A 22,507-nucleotide genomic window follows, 5' to 3' on the forward strand; every position below is an offset into this window, starting at 1 on the left:
TTTGTCTATATACATAACTTGTTTGGGCCAAATTGAGTGGTCAGGCCTGCCAAAACGTAAGTTGTACATTTGACATAAATTTAATTACTCGTTTAAGTGCCCAGTTGGATGAATTTCTGTTACAGTTGGTAATTCAGAGACGTAGGATAAGTCGATAACCTAATGATGCATTTCTCTTATTCAGGATAAAAGAAGTAAATGAGACTAACAAACGAGTAGAACAGGAAATTAAAGTGGCCATTTTCACCCTTATCAATGAAATTAATAAGAAAGGAAAATCTCTCTTACAGCAGCTAGAGGTATGGTTCAAAGCCAAAATAAAACAAAAACTGCTTCTCTTGCTCTTTAGCTGTTTTTAATGTTTATTGAAAGCTCTTTTAGATTGGTTGTGGGGGGTATGAAAGTAAAGTCAGTTAAAATTTTTTTCGTGTGTTTTTTAATTGGAAAATCCTCTTTTCAAGTTAGTTACTTTATAGCCCAATTTAATTAATAATACTTTAGCTATATCAGTTAGGAGATAGTGTTGGCCTCTTAGAAATGAAAGAATTATTACTAAAATGTGATATAAATGAAGACAAAGCTGACCTGCCACACTCCCTCTTCTCCCCTCAGATGGGCCCTCAGTTTAACTTTTACGTGTGAATGTATATTGGGAGTCTTACTGACTCATGCGGGTGCTTCATTTTATTTTTTAATGTTCCATAGTTTTCCTAAAAATGCTATTCATTTTGAAATTTATAAACTTTAAATTTACTGGTAATTTTGTTGTATTATGTCTTTATGTTGCATATTTTGAGGTTAATATATGATTTAAATTTCTAGATGAGAAGCCAGTCAATTTGTGAAATCCAGATTGTTTTAATCAGAGACTCTACTGACCATAGTTGATTGTTCTCAAAATTTTGTGGTTTTAAATTGGCTTAGGTAATATGGGGTTACATTTAAAGCAGAATTGAAAAGTAATAAATTACATGGATATTTGATTAACTTTTAGTTACTATTAACCTCAAATTTTTCATAGATTTTTTTTCTGTTGCTATTGCTTTCTTCAAAATTGTGAAATATTAGGCATAATTACATATAAATATATGTCAGCAGAGTAGGATTTCTGAATTTCTGTCTTTTGAAATACATGTTGCCATTGTTCCACTATTGTGAGATTAAAAGTACTCTCACACATATTGTTAGTTTGAGGTTTCTTGTGACTGTTGTATATCCAGCCTAGTTGCATTTAACCTTAATAGATTTTTATTTTAAAAAGGACCTTGTAAAGGGAGAGCATGAGCAGGCAATTATTTTTGATACCTTTTAACTTACAGTAAATACATTTTAATTATAAGTCTAAAGTAATGTTCTGAAACCATTTCAAGAACTTTTGAATTAAAAGTTTTGAATTAAAGTACCTTTTATTGCTAAAATATACACTAATACCTAATGATAAATCTGCCACATATTTCTAACATGCTGATAATTTAAGCAATAGATATTTTCTAGTGTACTATGTTTCTAAACTTTGTAAAATAGAGGTTTTCCTAAACTTTATAAAAGGGATGATTTTCTGGGAAGTTGTAAATAAAACTCCCATCAGTTGAATATTTTTATCTACTAATTTACATTATAAAGTGAGCAAGTTATTTCCTTAGGAGAAATATTGTTCAGTAAACTCAGTTGAATCACTTGTAAGAAAGTGGTTAAGACCGAAGAGGCAAGTTGTTTAGCATGCTGAAAGTCAAAGGACATAGAGCATCCTCTATTCCTTCTGGGAAGTTTCATCCCCAGAAAGCAGTTTATTTTTCCTTTGCAGCATTTTCCTCAAATTGATCTTTGCTTCCACTCTGCAATTCATCTTTCTCCTTTTGTCTTAATATTTAAAATAATAGGTTTTTTCAGCCTCATTGCCACACCAGTAGATGGCACTGGTAACACAAAATTTTCTTTGGCCTGAGAAGTGTACTGAGTTAAGATAATAAAATTATTTCTAAAGGTCAGCTCATAAGTCATAAGCTCTGTATATTAGATTAGCCTAATAGAAGGACACTATTTTTAACAAAGACTTTTCATCTTCTGAAGGAGAAGGAAGACATAATTAACATTAGTTTCTGTATATACAATGTCTATTTTAGCCCAGAGAACTAAGAACTAAATTTTAGTCCCTCTTTTGTTAGTAACTTTGTCCTTGAACATAGACTCATTAAATAATGAGGAGCTTAAGTTATCCCATATTTAAAGATAAATATAAGTACTATGTTCATTTGTGATAGAAATTGAACTGATATATATAGTAATTCCTCAGTGAACCTCTTGTTCTGTTTCAGAATGTTACAAAAGAAAGACAGATGAAGTTACTACAGCAACAGAATGACATCACAGGCCTTTCCCGGCAGGTGAAACACGTTATGAACTTTACTAACTGGGCAATTGCAAGTGGTAGCAGCACGGCACTACTGTACAGCAAGCGACTGGTGAGACCCCAGTATCTTCTTTTTCTTTAAGTTGACCTTATTAAGGTGTTACTTACACCTATTTAAATTTACATTTTGAATTTCAGTAGAAGTAATGACCATCACACCAAAATATAGGAAGTTTCCATTACCTGCAAAAGTTTTTTTGTTTTTCTCTACCCCTAGCATTTTGCAGCCACTAGTCTGATTTTTGTCATTTTCTAGAATTTCATATAAATGAAATCATACACTAAGGTTTGAGTCAATCATAGGTTTTGGAAATACTTGTATAATGTAGTTTAGCACCAGAAATGGCAGAAATTCAAGCATGTGTGTTTGATTGTTAATATAGTTTTTTTAAACACTGATTCTGTCTCATCTGAGATGGACACTCTGGGGCTACATGAGGTTTTATTATGTCTTTATCTTGTTTGTTTTCTCAAGTGGTATTTAATTTTAAGACTAATGTGATTTTTTCCCTTTAAGATTACTTTTCAGTTGCGCCATATTTTGAAAGCACGGTGTGATCCTGTCCCTGCTGCTAATGGAGCAATACGTTTCCATTGTGATCCTACCTTTTGGGCAAAGAATGTAGTCAATTTAGGTAAGAAATAATTAGTTGTATGGCTATAATTTGGAACACTGAATTAGGAGAAAGCAGCTAAAACAAATCTTAGGTACTTCAAGATTTTAAGTGACATTCTAGCATGTAAACTTTTGAAAGATAAGTTCTTCATTGGAAACTCACTTCAGCTTTGTTCATTACATCTTTAAGAATGTTGAGAGTCTCCTCTGTATAGTTTTCAATAGTAGGGATCATTTCTAACTTTTTCCCCCACATCTTTTAAAATTGCTATGGACTGTTACATGTCAAAAACTTAGCAAATGAGTTTTTTCTCTAAATAATTTCTTACATGCTTAGTAGCTTATATATTAATGGTACAAAATTGTCCACTTGAGGAAGCCTTTCAGCATGCTAATGTGTCCAGATCCCATGTTCTGAGGCATGGTTGAAAGATAAGAGTAGCTCTTTAGACATGGAAGCCAAATGGACTTTGCTTTTGTTACTCCACAATGTGGATCTAAGGACTGTAGGTGAAAATTATAGATAAATGTATAAACAGCTCAGTTTACAATAAAACATTGCCTTCCCCAATCAACAGTTAGAGCTGTCTACAGATGGATTAAACTTATTTTCAGAATAGTCAAGTGCTCACCATTGGAAGCTGTAAAAGCATAGATGAAAGGCTTTTTGTAAAAATAGTAATAATCTTTGTGTATATTCAGGTTTGGCTATAGCTTTAGATCAGGCATCAGCAAACTGTTTTTGTGTGATGTGGTAGCTAAGTTTGGCTTTTATGTTTTAAAGAGTTGTTAAAAAGTATATGACAGATCTTATGTGGCCTGCAAAGCCTAAAAATCTGGCTTATTACATGAAAAAGGTTTGCCAACTCTACTTTAGGTCAAACCTTCCTAAAATATGCGTTCTATTCCTAGAAAGTACTTGACTCTGGAAAAAGGAAGGAGAATTTGTCATTTCCAAGGATATAAATAGTAATAGTTTTAAAACATTCAACATGTCCATAGAAAACAGTGTAGTACTCTTCCCTGCACATTTTGACAGTTCAAAGGCAGATGGAATCGGTATTAGCAATCTCGGATATCCTTGAATCTCCTCGGGAGAGAATTTATTTAGACTGACTAGGTGGGCCTCTTCTCATAGTGTATCTTTCAGCTGTTTAATTTTCTGTACATTTGTGTAAATAATAAGGGCAGATAATATATCATTCTGAGTAATCAGAAATCAATTAATTGGCTTTGGACTATATTAGGTTTCTGACCGTTACCATCTTTGACCCTAGCTCCCTTTGTTGTTGTGCTATTGGGAGCTTTGAGTGGTGGTAGTTGTCAGAGGAAAGAGGAAAATATAATGATTAGTCCATGATGTAGATGTTGATTATATGCAAATTACTCTCATTTTTTTTAAATCCTTCAGGTAATCTAGTAATAGAGAGTAAACCAGCTCCTGGTTATACTCCTAATGTTGTAGTTGGGCAAGTTCCTCCAGGGACAAACCACATTAGTAAAACCCCTGGACAGATTAACTTAGCACAGCTTCGCCTTCAACATATGCAACAGCAAGTGTATGCACAGAAACAGCAGTTGCAGCAGATGAGGATGCAGCAGCCACCTGCACCCGTACCAACAACAACAACAACAACACAGCAGCACTCCAGACAGGCAGCCCCTCAGATGTTACAGCAACAGGTGAGCGTTGTATCGCATTACTGAGACAAATTATGAAGACCTCAAGTCTGTATATACTCTGTCCTATATAGGTGAGTTACACATTTCAAAGTTACTAATGGGGACAGAGATCAAGGGACAGAGCTCAAAGGTCAGTTTAAACATTTTCTTTGGATATGGCAGGGATGTGGGGGACGTGTGAGGAAGGACAAGAGTTAAATACTATGATGGGAAACAATTAACTCACTAGTACTATGGAGGTATGCAGGAAACAAAAATTCTATCACTGGGTCAGGAAGATCCCCTGAAGTAGGAAATTGCATCCCACTCCAGTATTCTTGGCAAAGAGTCTGACACTAAGCGACTGAGCACACACACTGTGGAGGTATACATACTTTTATCCCTCTATACCACATCTTTTTTATTCTGCACCTGTGGTTTTGGGTCAAAGAACCGTGTTCTATCTGATATCTGATACGTTCTTTAGGCTTTTGGTCAAATCATTTCCTTTCCTGTATCTTCCCTGCTCTCTTCTCTCTCATCCAAATCAAAACTGTTCATCCGGGGTTCATTAAGTTAATGCTGATAGGCTTTGAAACACACTTAGACTAAGAGAAGGAGATTGGGGCAAGACACGAGCAGAATGACTTACACTTTTTACTATCCTGAGAAAATTATTTTTACTGTAACATTTTATAATTGAAAGATAAATTTATAAATATTATTACATAAATGCAATATATACCTTTTGCAGCCTCCAAGATTGATCAGTGTTCAAGCAATGCAAAGAGGCAACATGAATTGTGGAGCTTTCCAAGCCCATCAAATGAGATTGGCTCAGAATGCTACCCGAATACCAGGGATACCCAGGCACAGCGGCCCTCAGTATTCCATGATGCAGCCACATCTCCAAAGACAAGTATGCCTAGAGTTACATTTGTAAGAATCATACAATTTTAAAACTAAAAGACAGCAATTTTTTAAAATCAGTTGTGGGAGGGAGGAAGGGTGGTCATTGATACCTTTGAGAATTTGACTAATGCTGTGTTATCTTCCTGTCCCAGGAAAATACACATAAAATTTGTATTAAATTTTAAGAGCTTCTTTGATGTCTTTAAACCCAATGTATACTTTGTGTTGAGCATCCCTTATTTAGTCCAACCAATTCATTTTACAGAAGTGAAAAATAAAGGAGCTTATTATTTACTCAGAGTTCCTAGAGGTAATGGTAAAATTAAGAATAAAACTTTAGTTTCTTGAAATTATTCTTCTGATCTTTTAATATGACATTTTGACTTTTTTATTCCTCTCTTTACTCAGTGTTGTTTATTTTAAGATGGGTATACCTACTCTTGTGTTTAGAGAGGCATGTTTTCTAATCTTTGCTTGAATAGTAGATTGTATAGGAAGGTATGATTACTTTTACATAGGATTTCTGGTGATATATAAAAAAAAAGGTCATTTTATCATTGTTAGAGTGATGTTTCTCAAAGTATGATATAAAGGCCATGAGAATTACTGGGGCATCTTGTCATAAATACATTCTGAACTATATCCATTGAATCAGAATTTACAGGAGGGGAATACTCAGAAATATGTGAACTTGTACTGATTTAGATGGACCTGCATACTAAAGTTGCACAAATACCATCCTAGAGAAGTGGTCCTCCAACTTTTTGGCTCATTTACCTCTGAAAGACTTTTGGAAAATACATACCGTAATACCTCACATTTGAAGGTTGACATTTAAAACTTCCATTACAAGTTTAAGTTTAAATAGTAAGCCCTTTACAGGGCTTACTGTCTACCATATTATAAATACTAACATTATAAAGTAAAACCCTTGCATTATTTTTTAAGTGGATTCACTGGAGTCCCAAATACAGTAGCAGATTGTTTTTGTTGTTGTTGTTGTTTCCTTAAACTTTTTTATTTTCTCTTGGATTATAGCCGATTTACAGTGCTGTGATAGTTTTGGGTGGACAGCAAAGGGACTCAGCCATAAATATACATGTCTCCATTCTCCCATAAATTCCTCTCCCATCAAGCTAGCACGTAACACTGACAGTTCCCTGTGCTATTCCTTGTTGGTTATTCATTTTAAATAAAGCAGTGTGTACATATCGATCCAAAACTCCCTGACTGTCCCTTGCCCCCATTGTTCCCTCATGGTAACCAAAAGTTTGTTTTCTAAGTCTATGAATCTGTTTCTGTTTTATAAATAAGTTCATTTGTATTATTTCTTTTTAGATTCCACATATAGGGGATATCATACAATATTTCTTTATCTTAGCAAGTTATTTTTTGAAAGTCAAAATTACATACTTTTTTCTCCTTGGACTTAAATTTATTTTCTACTTTTATAGAATTTTATCTTAATATATTTATGTTTGATAGAATTGTGAATCAGTTTGTTGCAGTTTTCTGCTGGAAAGAAGTCTTTCTATTTTAAAATTCTGAATGCTGTTATCAAGCATTAATACTTTTTCTTTAGACCAGATTTTCATTACAATTATTCCTATACAGTTTAAGATATATATTTACATGGTTTAAGAATATTAGGGAACAAAAATTAAATTCTTTGAGATATACATTTCTTTATGTGATAGAGCCTTTTTCCTTTCCTATTCATTTATGCATATTTGTATGTTTGTTACCTTTTACTGTTGAGAGTAAGTCAGAATTCAGCATTGATTTACCAGTTGACAACTTCTTTAGGCCTTCTGTCATTTTTGTTGATCATTAAGTATCATCAGAGCTCAATCCAAAGATTGGTTACCCAGGTTTTAGAGCCAGACACTCTGTCTGCTGATTGATTGATGCCTTTATTTTCAACTGTACATTTGCCTATCTCTTCAGCATTGTTTTTGTGTGTGTGTGTGTGTGTGTTTTATGCTGGGGCGATATGTTGGATTAGATTAGAGATGAGTTAGAGATGTCCTGTGTTATTTCTTATTTTTGGAGAAGGGCAGTTTTGAAAGAAATAGTTGGGAAAAACTCACAGACCATGGTACATTCTTAGGTAAATTGGGTTTTCTTCAGAAAAAAGTATATATGAAGGTTGACTATCTAGATTTTAATTTCCTTAAAAGTATTCACATACACAATGACCCCTTAGTTCTTGGAAAGCCTTCAAATAGTACCAGGAGGCAGGTACACCCTTTAGAATGGTGCAGAAGCTACAAAATCAGACCAACCATCTTAGGACCTTGTCCTTAGACTTTGGGTCCTACAGAAATCACTGACTGTTAGAATTTTAAGTTTTAAAATATTTCAGATGGTTTATATGTGTATACTAAGTTATTTCCCAGAGATTTTAATCTCTTATTTTTTTATATAGCACATATATATGTATGTTTATCACATATAATTAAATTTATCTTGAGAAAACAAGAACATTAAACAACTCTTAGTTTAAATCACCACATTAAGGATCATCTCAATGGATACAGAAAGGTATCTGATAAAAGTAATGATTCATGGTAATCTTGTAAACTGAATAGAAGAAATTTTCTTTATCCTGAGAAAATATATCAGAAACCTACTGCAAATATTTTGTTTTCTTTTTTAATTGAGATATAGTTGATTTTCAATAGTGTTTCAGGTGTGCAACATAGTGATTCACAATTTTCAAAGATTATACTTCATTTATAGTTATAAAATATTGGTTATATTCTCTGTGCTATACAGTATATCCTTGTAGCTTGTTTATTTTGTATGTCAGTTCAGTTCAGTTCAATCAGTCGTGTTTGACTCTTTGCGATCCCATGGACGCCAGGCTTCCCTGTCCATTACCCAACTCCCGAAACTTGCTCAAACTCTTGTCCATCAAGTTGGTGATGCCATCCAACCTGCTCATCCTCTGTTTTCTCCTTCTCCTGCCTTCAGTCTTTCCCAGCATCAGGGTCTTTTCCAATGAGTCAATTCTGTGCATCGGGTGGCCAAAGTATTGGAGTTTCAGCTTCAGCATCAGTCCTTCCAATGAATATTCAGGACTGATTTTCCTTTAGGATGGACTGGTTTGATGTACTTGCAGTCCAAGGGACTCTCAAGAGTCTTCTCCAACACCACAGTTCAAAAGCATCAATTTTTTGGTGCTCAGCTTTCTTTATAGTCCAACTCTCACATCCATATATGACTACTGGAAAAACCATAGCTTTTTTTTTTTAAGTTAATTTATTTATTTTAATTGGAGCTAATTACGTTACAGTATTGTAGTGGTTTTTGCCATTCATTGACATGAATCAGCCATGGGTGTACATGTGTCCCCCATCCTGAACCACCCTCCCCGCCTCGCTTCCCATCCCATCCCTCAGGGTCATCCCAGTGCACCAGCCCTGAGTGCCCTGTCTCGTGCATCAAACCTGGACTGGCGATCTATTTCACATATGATAATATAGGTGTTTCAGTGCTCTTCTCTCAAATCACCCCAACTTCGCCTTCTCCCACAGAGTCCAAAAGTCTGTTCTTTACATCTGTGTCTCTTTTGCTGTCTTGCATATAGAGTCATCGTTAGCATCTTTCTAAATTCCATACATATGCGTTAATATACTGTATTGGTGTTTTTCTTTCTGACTTACTTCACTCTGTATAATAGGCTCCAGTTTCATCCACCTCATTAGAACTGATTCGAATGCATTCTTTTTAATAGCTGAGTAATATTCCATTGTGTATATGTACCGCAACTTCCTTATCTATTTGTCTGCCCTTGGACATCTAGGTTGCTTCCATGCCCTAGCGCTGTAAAAAGTGGTGTGATGTGATTGCTAAAAAGTACATGTGTCTCTTTCAATTCTGGTTTCCTCAGTGTGTATGCCCAGCAGTGGGATTGCTGGGTCGTATGGCAGTTCTATTTCCAGTTTTTAAAGGAATCTCCACACTGTTCTGTATAGTGGCTGTACTAGTTTGCATTCCCACAAACAGTGTAAGAGGGTTCCCTTTTCTCTGCACCCTCTCCAGCATTTATTGTTTGTATACTTTTGGATAGCAGCCATTCTGACCGGCGTGAGATGGTACCTCATTGTGGTTTTAATTTGCATTTCTCTGATACTGAATGATGTTTAGCATCTTTTCATGTGTTTGTTAGCCATCTGTATGTCTTTGGAGAAATGTCTGTTTAGTTCTTTGGCCCATTTTTTGATTAGGTCGTTCATTTTCTGGAATTGAGCTGCATGAGCTGCTTGTATATTTTTGAGATGAATCCTTTGCCAGTTGCTTCGTTTGCTATTATTTTCTCCCATTCTCAAGGCTGTCTTTTCACCTTGCTTATAGTTTCCTTTGTTGTGCAAAAGCTTTTAAGTTTAATTAGGTCCCATTTGTTTATTTTTGCTTTTATTTCCATTACTGTGGGAGGTGGGTCATAGAGGATCGTGCTGTGATTTTTGTCGGAGAGTGTTTTGCCTATGTTGTCCTCTAGGAGTTTTATAGTTTTTGGTCTTATGTTTAGATCTTTAATCCATTTTGAGTTTATTTTTGTGTATGGTGTTAGAAAGTCTTCTAGTTTCATTCTTTTACAAGTAGTTGACCAGTTTTCCTAGCACCACTTGTTAAAGAGATTGTCTTTTCTCCATTGTATATTCTTGCCTCCTTTGTCAAAGATAAGGTGTCCATAGGTGCGTGGATTTATCTCTGGACTTTCTATTTTGTCCCATTGATCTATATTTCTTTGTGCCAGTACCATACTGTCTTAATGACTGTAGCTTTGTAGCATAGTCTGTGAAGTCAGGTAGGTTGATTCCTCCAGTTCCATTCTTCATTCTCAATATGGCTTTGGCTATTCAAGGTTTTTTGCATTTCCATACAAATTGTGAAATTATTTATTCTAGTTCTGTGAAAAATACCATTGGTAGCTTGATAGGGATTGCATTGAATCTGTAGGTTGCTTTGGGTAGTATACTCATTTTCACTATATTGATTCTTCTGATCCATGAACATGGTATATTTCTCCATCTATTGTTGTTATCTTTGATTTCTTTGATCAGTGTTTTATAGTTTTCCGTATATAGGTGTTTTGTTTCTTTAGATAGATTTATTCCTAAGTATTTTATTCTTTTTGACGCAATGGTGAATGGAATTATTTCCTTAATTACTCTTTCTGTTTTCTCATTGTTAGTGTATAGGAATGCAAGGGATTTCTGTGTATTAATTTTATATCCTGCAGCTTTACTATATTCATTGATTAGTTCTAGTAATTTTCTGGTGGTGTCCTTAGGGTTTTGTATGTCAAGGATCATGTTCTCTGCATACAGTGAGAGTTTTACTTCTTCTTTTCCAGTCTGGATTCCTTTTATTTCTTTTTCTTTTCTGATTGCTGTGGCTAAAACTTCTAAAACTATGTTGAATAGTAGTGGTGAGAGTGGGCACCCTTGTCTTGTTCTTGACTTTAGGGGAAATGCTTTCAGTTTTTCACCATTGAGGATAATGTTTGCTGTGGGTTTATCATCTATGGCTTTTATTATATTGAGGTATGTTCCTTCCATACCTGCTTTCTGGAGCGTTTTGATCATAAATGGATGTTGAATTTTGTCAAAGGCTTTTTCTGCATCTATTGAGAATATCATATGGTTTTTATCTTTCAATTTGGTTGATTTGCAAATATTGAAGAATCCTTGCATCCCTGGGATATAGCCCACTTGGTTGTGATGTGTGATCTTTTTAATATGTTGTTGAATTCTGTTTGCTAGAATTTTGTTAAGGATTTTTGCAACTATGTTCATCAGCAATATTGGCCTGTAGTTTTCTTTTTTTGTGGGATCTTTGTTTGATTTTGGTATTAGGGTGATGGTGGCCTCATAGAATGAGTTTGGCAGTTGACCTTCCTCTACAATTTTCTGGAAGAATTTGAGTAGGATAGGTGTTAGCTCTTCTCTAAATTCTATATGTTATCTTAAATGATCCTCATAAAAACCCTCAGAAAGACAGGTGTCCATTTTCATTTGTCATTTTCCACATTTCTAAATTACCAAGATGGTGATTTTGCCTAAAGTCACACAGAATTAAGAGTTAGGAATTGATAACCATGTTTCCATTTGTAAATTTGTCATTCTTTCTACCATATTAGTTACACAATACACAATTATTTTTATTAAGGCAAAAGTGTCAAAGTGAAATATAGATGGAACAGAGGTTCTCTGTGTCTGATGATTGAAAACTTTAGGGATTTCCAGATCATCTATTTTTATATATCTTTGTTCTCAAGTAAAATCATATCACCAGATTGACAGGGTACAATTATTGGCAAGTATTTTTTTTTCCTAAATACTATACAAAAATGGACAGAAAATGAAATGGCTAACTTTGAATCTTATTTTTCCTGCATAAGTTTGAAAGGGCCCATTTCTTTGTCTCTCAGCCACAGGTATCAAACACTGAATTTTTGTATCCTTACTTAACTGAAAATTGTCATCAAGATACCGTTCATATTAGGCTATCCTGGCAGATCAAGTAATGATAACATCTTCTTTTCCTAACAGCATTCAAACCCAGGGCATGCTGGACCCTTTCCTGTTGTGTCAGTACATAACAACCCAGTCAATCCAACCAGCCCTACTACAGCTACTATGGCGAATGCAAATCGAGGTCCCACCAGCCCATCTGTTACTGCAATAGAATTAATTCCTTCGGTTACCAATCCAGAAAACCTGCCATCGCTGCCAGATATTCCACCTATACAGGTTTGTATTTAAGTTGAATGAGAGATTTAAAACCTATTGTTAATTAGGGAGTTGCGTATATATTTCTGGTTGCTTTTGTATTTTTTTTAATGCAGCTGCAATATTTGTTTTGAAATTTCAAAAAAAATTGGTCTAAATATTTGAATTTTAAAAATTTACACGTGCTAGACCTAGTACTTCTCAATATTTTAAAGCTACAGGGCGTCAGCTTTGCTTATGTGTCATCTGCCAACAGGCAAACCTAGTGTTTAATGCAGCACTTTTGCTTCATTAGATCCAGAGAGAAGGTTTAGATCCAGAGAGAAGACCCAGGACCAAAATAAATTAAATTTTTGTGAATCTTCTGTTAGGTGCAAAAAAAACTTGTGCAAATAGGTTTGACTGAGAAAGGAGGAGGTTGGAAGGTGTAGATATCAGGCATGTACAGGGGCAGTACTGAGAGAGAAGTAATAGTGAGGAGTAAAAGATGGGCAGGATGGGTCTCTGAGCTGTTGTGTCCCTTTCACCTGTAGCATTATTTCTGAAGAAAAATATTATTTGGTGCCTTCTAAAATTTTATAAATGTATTTGAATTAAAATCATTTTAAAAAATTAAATATAAAACTTGAAGGTTGTATTGAGTCATCTCATGTATAGTATGAGTTATTCAGAGTCAAGGGTCACTGTGGGAGCAAGGAGCAGTGAAATCACTAAAACATTAGGACCTGTGAGACTTCATGGCTGCAGTTTAGTAATTATGTATTTAGTGGATTTATAGTATAGTTTTAAAGGATGTTTCTATAACTTCAGAATTGTTTCAGAATCACTAACTCATGAATTCTCTTAATGTATTTAGTGGATTTATAGTATAGTTTTAAAGGATGTTTCTATAACTTCAGAATTGTTTCAGAATCACTAACTTATGAATTCTCTTAATCTGATTGTTTCCCTAGTAATAGGAGAAATCTTTTGGCTAAGTGATTGGTAGGTGTAGTGGTGTTAAGAGCACTGGACTATACAGTGTAGAATTTTGGAATAAATCGATAAAAAATAAAATTTGTAAGTTGTAAGCTTGTAATTTATAAAATGTTGGTTTAATGCTTGAAATCATCTCATATGATATCTAGTATCCCTATTTCATGAAAGAGAGTGAGAGAGGTTAGTTACTTTCTCAGTCACCCAATAAATGGTAAGTTGCATTTCAAAGCCTAGCACCTGATTACAAATCCATTTCTCTCCCACTGCTATCCATAGAGATAGCGGGGAGACGGTTTGGGATTGTAGGTGTGGAAAAGTAGAGTATTGAGGGGCTCTAGGCAACCAGGGATAGTTAGATACAGTGTTAAAGGAGTCATTCAAGCACTCATTGCATGCTCAAGTGGACGCTGAAGATAAAAAGAAACAAGACTTGTTTCCAATTCTTAAGAAGCTTTCAAAGGTTAGCAACTTTAGAAAGGTTGCTAATGTCAAACTTTACATAATTTTCTAGGGCCACTCTAACAGAGAACAGATGAAGGAAGGAAGGATGCTCCACACTTTTGAAAAGCCTGGGTATCATAAGGCAAATGAGCCCTTACTAGACTTTTCTTGTCACCTTGCACAAGAGCTTTGAAATCAAGACAAAAGGTTCCAGAATATATCCCCTCCCATCTTTAGTTTTTCTAAGTGGGATAGAAAGAACAGGATCCATGTTTTCTGTCATGAACCTTTTCTTCCTTGCAGACATATGGCGTAACTTCAGGTTATTAAAGTATTGTCTGCTCTAAAAAATTGAGATATAATTCTCGTACCATGAGACCCAACTTTTAAGAAATGGACAGTACAGTCTGTAGTTCTTAGTATATTCACAAGATTGTGCAACCATCACCACTATCTAATTCCAGAACATTTTTGTCCCCCTAAAAAAAACTACCCATTTGCAGTCACTCTCCATTTTCCTTTTTCCAGTCCCTGGAAACCACAAATTTATTTTGTTTTTATGAATTTGCCTATTCTGGAGATTTTGTATGTATGAAATTATGCAATATGTGGCCTTTTGTTTCTGGCTTGTTTCACTTAGCATAATGTTTACCAGGTCCATCTATGTTGTAGCATATATCAGTACTTAATTCCTTCTTTTGTCTGAATATTCTGTTCTCTGAATATACCAAATTTGTTCATCTATCCATCAGTTGATGGACATTTGAGTTTCTACTTCTTGACTCTTGGGAGTAATGCTGCTGTGAGCATGTGTGTGTAAGTTTTTGTGAACATAGATTATCAGTTTTCTAAATTTCTGGGAGTAGAATTCAGGGTCATAGAAGTTTCTGAGGAACTACCCAACTCTTCACAGTGGCTGCACCGTTTTATATTCTCACCAGTGTCCGTGTGTGAGGATTTTAGTTATTCCACATCTGTGCCGATACTCTGGGCTTCCCTTGTGGCTCAGATGGTAAAGAATCTGCCTGTAATGCAGAAGCCCTGGGTTTGATCCCTGGGTCAGGAAAATCCAGGAAATGGCAACCCAATCCAGTATTCTTGCCTGGAGAATTCTATGGACAGAGGAGCCTGGTGGGCTACAGTCCATAGGGTTGCAGAGAGTCGGACGTGACTGAGCAGCTAACATGCTTCCTTTGCAAATACTCATTGAGGCCTGTTTTTAAAGCAGTTTGAGGTGGTTACCACAGAAGTACAACCAAAAATAGAAGGGGAAGTAAACCTATAGTCTCTTGAAGAATTGCATACTTTTTCTCCTAGCCTGTAGTTTTCTATGGTATAGTGAAAAAGAAATGTGGGGGGAGGTTACACAGGAAGCAGACAAGGGAGCATTAACTATGCAGTGCAGACAGGAAATAAATACAAAGCAATTTCAGGTATTTGTTGATATATCTTAATACTGGTCATTCCAGCTATCCAGTATAGAGTAGAAGTTGATTTAAGTAGACTTCTCTCAAGTTGAATTATTTTTTTATTTGACTTTACTGTTCATCTCCAGAAGAATTGTAATATGTGTTAGTAATTTTGACTTTGAGGGAATATATGATGAACCTGGATTCTTTTTGAATAGTTAAGTGAATATTAGATTGTGTTCAGATTAGATTTATTAAACAATAGATGTGTTAAATTATTTATTATTAGGTTATTAAACAATAGTGTTAAATTCTTTGTAAACAGTTTTCCATACTTGACATAATAACTTAATTTATTTGGATACTACACTGGATAATATGAAGTCTTGGGAAAACCATATGTGTCTTTCTGATATTTATATGTAAATTTAAATGTTATAGAATACCCATTCTGTACTGTGTTCCTGATAGTGGCTGTCTTCCATCTTTACCAGTGTGATAGGTAAAAATGATGTTTGTTGATTTCATAGTTCTTTAATTTGTGTGAGTTTTTATCTTTTTTTAGGTTCATTGATGCTTAAAAAATGTTTATTGATTCATTAATGGCTGCACTGGGTCTTCTTTGCTGCATGGGCTTTGGTTGTGGAGAGCGGGGGCTACTCTCTAGTTGTGGTGCTTGGGCTTCTCATTGCAGTGGCTTCTCACTGAAGAGCACAGGCTCTAGGGCACGAGGGCACACAGGATATAGAGCGTGGGCTCAGTAGTTATGGCACATGGGCTTAGTTGCCCTCTGGCATGTGGTATCTCCTTGGATCAAGAATCAAACCCTTGTCCATTGCATTGGCAGGCAGATTCTCACCAGCGAGGTCCAGTTCATTGATTATTTACATTCCTTTGTAGATTGTCTTTTTCCTTTGAATTCTTAGAAACTATTTATATAGCATGTACCTGTTCCATGCCGTTATTCAAGGACACTTAACTAACATTGGTTTAATAAATATGTGAATTAATATTTTTCCAGTTAGACTTCTGACTATAGTTATAGTGATTCAATCCATGCTTGATGAAACATCGAGATAAATACTTGCACTGGCTGGTGGCATCAGAGAAGCCCTTTTATGTACTTGCAGTTTGCCTCTTCCTAATATTTTCACTCTTCTCTAGGGTCTCTAGGGTTGTCACTTGGGCCAGAGATACAGACTGTAGGTGGGAGAGTATAAAAGGAGTGGCAATAGAAATAGGTAACATGGAACTTTCATGTCTGTTTTGAATCATCCTATCTGCTCCTTTATGTTTAGGTGAGATATATATAGCTCAGCTTCTGTCTGTGGCCCTTATTGGGAACTGTTCTTCCTCACAATTCTCTAGGTAACTTTAGTTACAGCTAGGGATTTTCCTGTAGTTACAGCTTAACAAGTGAATCCTTGGCCAATAGCTGTGACCATTGAGCAGGCACAACTCTTCATATCTCTTAATCATCCCTCTAGCTAGCCCACAGCATGCTCTCACTTTCTGCCTTTTATGTCTGTGACATTTGGTTTTTAAAGGGCTTTATGAGAAAGGCCTGTTTACCTTTTTTTTTAATTAAGGTATGATTGACTTAGTTTCAGTTGTACAACATAGTAATTTAATATTTGTATACATTGCAAAATGATTACCGCAGTATTTCTAGTTAACATCAGTCACTATACATAAAAATTGTGTGTGTGTGAGAGGAGGACTTTGAAAGTTGCTAAGAAAGTAAATCTTCAGATATATGCTGCTGCTAAGTCGCTTCAGTCGTGTCCGACTCTGTGCGACCCCATAGACGGCAGCCCACCAGGCTCCCCCGTCCCTGGGATTCTCCAGGCAAGAACACTGGAGTGGGTTGCCATTTCCTTCTCCAATGCATGAAAGTGAAAAGTGAAAGTGAAGTCGCTCAGTTGTGTCCGACTCCTAGCGACCCCATGGACTGCAGCCCTCCAGGCTCCTCTGTCCATGGGATTTTCCAGGCAAGAGTACTGGAGTGGGTCGCCATTGCCTTCTCCTCAGATATATAATAAAGTGTTAATAATAGTCACCATGCTGTACATTACCTCCCCATGATTTGTTTTATAAGCAGAAGTTTGTACTTTTTGATCCTTTTCACCCACTTACCACCACCTCTGCCAACCACAAATCTGTCTGTATTTATAAGCTTGATTCTGGTTTTGTTTGTTTTTAAATTCCACATATTACTGAGACCATATGGTATTTGTCTGATTTATTTCACTTAGCTTAATGCCTTCAGGTCCATTCATATTGTCACATGTGACAAGATTTCCTTTTTATGGCTAATATTTATTCCATTGTGTATATGCATATGTCACACAATTTTATTCATTTATCTATAGCTTTATTTCTTCATCTATTGATGGACACTTAGGTTGTTTTTATATCTTAGTTATAAGTAACGTTGCAGTGAACATGGGGGCACATTTATATTTTCAAATTTGTGTTTTGGGTGACTTCCATGGTGGTCCAGAGTTTAAGACTCCATGTTTCTACAGAGGGCACAGATTTGGTCCTGTTTGGGGAACTAAGATCCTGCATGCCTTGATGTGGCCAAAAAATTAAATTAGAAAAATATTAGTGTTTTTTGTTTTCCTCATGTAAATACCCAGAAGTGAAATTGCTGAATCATGTGATAGTTCTGTTTTTAACTTTTAAAGAAACTTTATAGTGTTTTCCATAGTGGATGTACCAATTTACACTCTCACGACAGTTCACAAGGGTTCCCTTTTCTCTACATCCTTACCAGCACTTGTTATCTCTTTTCTTTTTGATAATAGTCGTTCTAACTAGGGTGAAGTGATAGCTCATTGTGGTTTTGATTTGCATTTCCCTGAGGATTGGTGATGTTGAGCACCTTTGCATGTACCTGTTGGCTGTCTCTATGTCTTCTTTGGGAAAATGTCTATTCAGATTCTCTGCCCAATTTTTAATTGGATTTGGGGGAGTTGCATGTAGGATCTTAGTTCCCTGATCAAGAATCAAATCCACATCCCCTTGCCATGGAAGCACAGAGTCTTAATCACTGGACTGCCAGGGAAGTCCCTAGATTGTTTAGTTTTTTTACTGTTCAGTTGTGTGAGTTCTTTATGTAGTTTGGATATGAACCCTTTATCAGATATATGATTTATGGATATTTTCTTCCTTCAGTATGTTTCTTTTTCATTTTGTTGATGATTTCCTTCGTTGTGCAGTACCTATTTAGTTTGAATGTAGTCCCACTTGTTTCATTTTGCTTTTGGAATGAGATCCAAAAAATCATTGCCACAATCAGTGTCCAGGAGCTTATTACTGCCTGTGTTTTCTTCTAGGTCTTACATTCAGGTCTTTGAGTGATCCACTTTGAGTTGGTTTCTGTGTATGGTATAAGATAGTAGTCTAGTTTTATTCTTTTGCATGTGGCTGTCCAGTTTTCCCAGCACTGTTTATTGAAGAGACTATCCTTTCCTTGTTGTATATTCTTGGTTCCTTTGTCTTATATTAATTGACCATATATGTAGAAGTTTATTTCTGGCATCTTTATTCTTTTCCATTGATCTGTATGTCTGGTTTTATGCCAGTATCATACTGTTTTAATTACTGTGGCTTTGAAATTCTGGCCTATGATGCCTCCAACTTTCTTCTTTCCCAAGATTGCTTTGGCTATTCGTGTTTTTTTGTGGTTCCAAAGAAGTTGTAGGATTGTTTGTTCTGTTTCTGTGAAAACTGCCATTGGAATTTTGATAGGGATTGCATTGCATTTGAAGATTGCTTTAGTTATTATGAACATTTTAACAGTATTAATCTTCCAGTCCACAAGCCCAGAGTATCTTTCCATTTATTTGTGTCTTACAGTTTCTTTTATCAATGTTGTACAGTTTTCAGTGTATATATCTTTGACCTCCTGGTTAAATTTATTCCTAGGTGGTTATTCTTTTTCATGTGATTTTATTTTTTAAGTACTCTTAAAAATTATATTTATTCATTTTTTCATTTTTGGTTGTGCTTAGGTTTTAGTTGCAGTGGGTGGGGTGCTACTCTCTGTTGCAGTGAATGGGCTTCTCGTTAAAGGTGGCTTCTCTTTGTGGAGCACAGACTCTTATTTATTTGGCCATGCCGCACGGCTTGCAGGGTCTTATTCTCTGACAGGAAATTGATCTTGGGCCTGACAGTGAAAGCCTGGCATCCTAACCACTAGCCAATCCAAGGAACTCCCCTGGGATTGTTTTCTTAAATTCTTATTCTGATAGAACATCATTAGTGTACAGAAACACAACAGATTTTCATATATTGATTTTTGTGTCTTGCAACTTTACTGAATTCATTTATTCTTACAGGTTTTGGGTGAAGTCTTTAGGATTTTCTATATATAATGCCATGTCATCTGCAGATAGTGACAGTTTTACTTCTTCTTTTTCTTGCCTAATTACTCTGGCTAGGACTTCTAATACTGTGTTGAATAGTAGTGGTGAGAGTAGTCATCCTTGTCTGTTCCTGATCTTACAGGAGAAGCTTTCACTTCAGCTTTTCACTGTTAGGTATGATGTTAACTGTGAGCTTATCATAAATGGCCTTTCTTGTCTTGAGGTACCTTCCTTCCACTTTGTTGATAGGTTCAGCTTGTTTTTATGATGAAAGCTATTTACTTTAGGAGAGTCCTTTCTTGCCTGTAGTATGTTGTGAGCTGCTTTATTCTGATCATTGTTATGTCAGTCCAATTCTACCTTGGTTTATATTTGTAGTTTTTCTTCAAGATTTGATGCCACTCTTTCCTATTTTATAGCCTTGAAAATCAGTGTGATTTTGAGGGGGAAAGGAGAGTGAGAAGTAAATGTACCGATATGTCTTCAGTTTGGGGGTTTTTTTTTTTTTTTTTGGAAGACTTATTTTTTGGCCATGGTGGGTCCTCGTTGCTGCACATGGGCTTTCTCTAGTTGTGGTGGAGGGAACTACTCTCTGGTGTGCGTGGGCCTCTATTGCAGTGGCTTCTCTTGTTGTGGAGCACGGGTTCCAGGTGCACAGGCTTCAGTCATTGTGTTGCGTGGGCTCAGTATTTGCAGCTTAGGAGCTCTGGAGCACTGGCTCAGTAGTTGTGGCACATGGTCTTAGGTACTCCACAACATGTGGGATCTTCCTGGACCAGGGTTTGAACTGTCGTTCCTTACATTGCAAGGCGACTTCTTAACCACCAGGGCCCAGTTTCCTGTTTTGAATGAGAAGTAGATTTGCCTAAAAAGTAGATCTGCCTCTAGTAAGAGAGTAGATTAAAAGAGGCAGGTGTAGGTAAAAGTAGATCAGTAGATAAGAAGATCAAGAAGGTGAGCAATTATTTAACTAAGAATAATTTGACCGTTTCTGATACGGAATAGTATAAAATTTTTCTTAAGATAATTTCCATAGTTAAATATTTTTTGCTACTGTTTATTTTTCTACATGAATATTTTTCCATCTCATCAGCACAGTTCTCCCCTGTGAGTGGGATGTTTAAAGACAGGGAGCTGATGTTCAGATTGGGAGCTAGCCCACAGTCACAGCGCCAGGTCCTCTGGCTTTTAACTTCCTGCATCTGGTGTGCTAAAAGGGCTTAGTTTTTCTGTTGAGTGCCTCCTTTTTTGTGTGTAATAAGGGACCTTATACCTCAAGATAAAGGCTTTCTGTTGAGTAATAGACTTTTCAGAACTTTAAAATTAGATATGGATGTGGTTAGGTATCTGTTTAAGTTGAATTATTTTGGCACGACCATGGATGTTGAAATAAAGTTAGGGGGATGTTAGGGACAAAGATGCTGAAAACAGGATCCTACATCAGCCTTGAGAAAAGGCAAAAGAGTAAGGGTGTGTCAGAACTATTTTCATAGTAAAACACAAGGGATATATAGTGGGTTATTGGGCTTTGTCTGGACCTGCCAGGTATTTATTGAATCATTTTAATTATAGCTATATTTGCATAAACTATATTGTGTGGGTCCTCAGGAGGATAAGGAAGCAACAATTAAGCTGAGTTTGATATAGCATAATCTGTTTTAGTAAACTGAGTATAAATGATTATATTAATAAGTTATCTGCTTTAATCAAAGCAAATTTATCTTTTTGTTCTTTTTCTTTAGTTGGAAGATGCTGGTTCAAGTAGTTTAGATAATCTACTAAGTAGATACATCTCAGGCAGTCACCTACCCCCACAGCCCACAAGCACCATGAATCCCTCCCCAGGACCCTCTGCCCTATCTCCAGGATCATCAGGTAAAGTCAGTTGAGGTACCGCCTCATTTCTGTAACATCTTAAAAAAGTATCTCTCAGTGTATGTATTAGGATTCTCCAGAGAAACAGAACCAATAGTAGAAGGGTGTATGTGTCGGGGGAGAGAGGAGACAGAGGTTAAGGAATTAATTGGCTTATGTGATTGTCAGGGCTGGCAAGTCTAAAATCTGCTGGGCTTGTCAGGAGAGTGGAAACCCAGGGAAGAGTTGATGCCAGTCTTGAGTTGAGGCAAAATTCCTTCTTGCTCTAGGGAACTCAATCTTTTAAGGTCTTCAACTGATTAGAGACCCACCTTCATTATGTTTTACTCAATATCTACTGATTTAAATGTCAGTAACATCTATCATGTTGATGCAAAAGTAATTGCGGTTTTGGACCTTGACTTTAAATCATAGCTAGGCTCAAATGCATCTTTATTAATCAAAATAGGAACCATTACAATCAGCACATTTTTGCCAATAAGAAATAAGTTTGTTTATTCCTGTAGCATAAAAATCCTGCTTCAGGATTCAACGAACTCTTGGAAAGCATTTTCTGCATCCTACTGGTTGTGGAAGCATTTTTCCTGCAAAAAGTTGTTGAGATGCCTGAAGAAGTGGTAGTTGGTTGGTGAAAAGTCACTTAAATATGGTGGATAAAGCAAAACTTTGTAGCCCAATTTGTTCCAACTTTTGAAGCAGTGGTTGTCTGACATGCGGTCAGGTTTATGGAGAAGAATTGGGCTCTCTTTGTTGACCGATGCTGGCTGAGGTATTGCAGTTTTTGGTGAGTATACTTCTGAGATGTAATGGTTTTGCCTGTAGTGGATCAGACAGGCAGCAGACCACCAAACAGAGACCATAACCTTTTTTTTGGCTCAAGTTTGGCTTTGGGAAGTGCTTTTGAGCTTCAGTTACTGACCTGGTCATCACCAGTTGTTGTCTAAAATCCACTTTTCATCGACATCACAATCCAGTGGAGAAATGATTGGTGGTGTTGCGTAGAATAAGAGGAAACGACACTTCAAAATGATGATTTTTTTTGATTTCTGGTCAGCTCATGAAGCACCTACTTATCAAGCTTATTCACCTTT

At 36.1% G+C, this 22,507-nt stretch overlaps 1 protein-coding gene across 2 annotated transcripts in view; it reads left to right on the plus strand.

The window, feature by feature from the left end:
- TRIM33 (tripartite motif containing 33) overlaps positions 1 to 22,507 on the plus strand; it is a 144,503-nt gene that overhangs the window by 103,844 nt on the left and 18,152 nt on the right. For both annotated transcript variants that reach the window (XM_027536004.1, XM_027536005.1), the window contains exons 6-12: positions 185 to 299; positions 2,316 to 2,462; positions 2,928 to 3,045; positions 4,438 to 4,709; positions 5,443 to 5,607; positions 12,161 to 12,361; positions 21,284 to 21,416. In XM_027536004.1, the coding sequence (XP_027391805.1) occupies positions 185 to 299; positions 2,316 to 2,462; positions 2,928 to 3,045; positions 4,438 to 4,709; positions 5,443 to 5,607; positions 12,161 to 12,361; positions 21,284 to 21,416 (1,151 nt within the window). The remainder of the gene's footprint in view (positions 1 to 184; positions 300 to 2,315; positions 2,463 to 2,927; positions 3,046 to 4,437; positions 4,710 to 5,442; positions 5,608 to 12,160; positions 12,362 to 21,283; positions 21,417 to 22,507) is intronic.

The sequence above is a fragment of the Bos indicus x Bos taurus genome, chromosome 3 (genome assembly GCF_003369695.1).
Source record: "Bos indicus x Bos taurus breed Angus x Brahman F1 hybrid chromosome 3, Bos_hybrid_MaternalHap_v2.0, whole genome shotgun sequence".
Taxonomy (NCBI): Eukaryota; Metazoa; Chordata; class Mammalia; order Artiodactyla; family Bovidae; genus Bos; species Bos indicus x Bos taurus.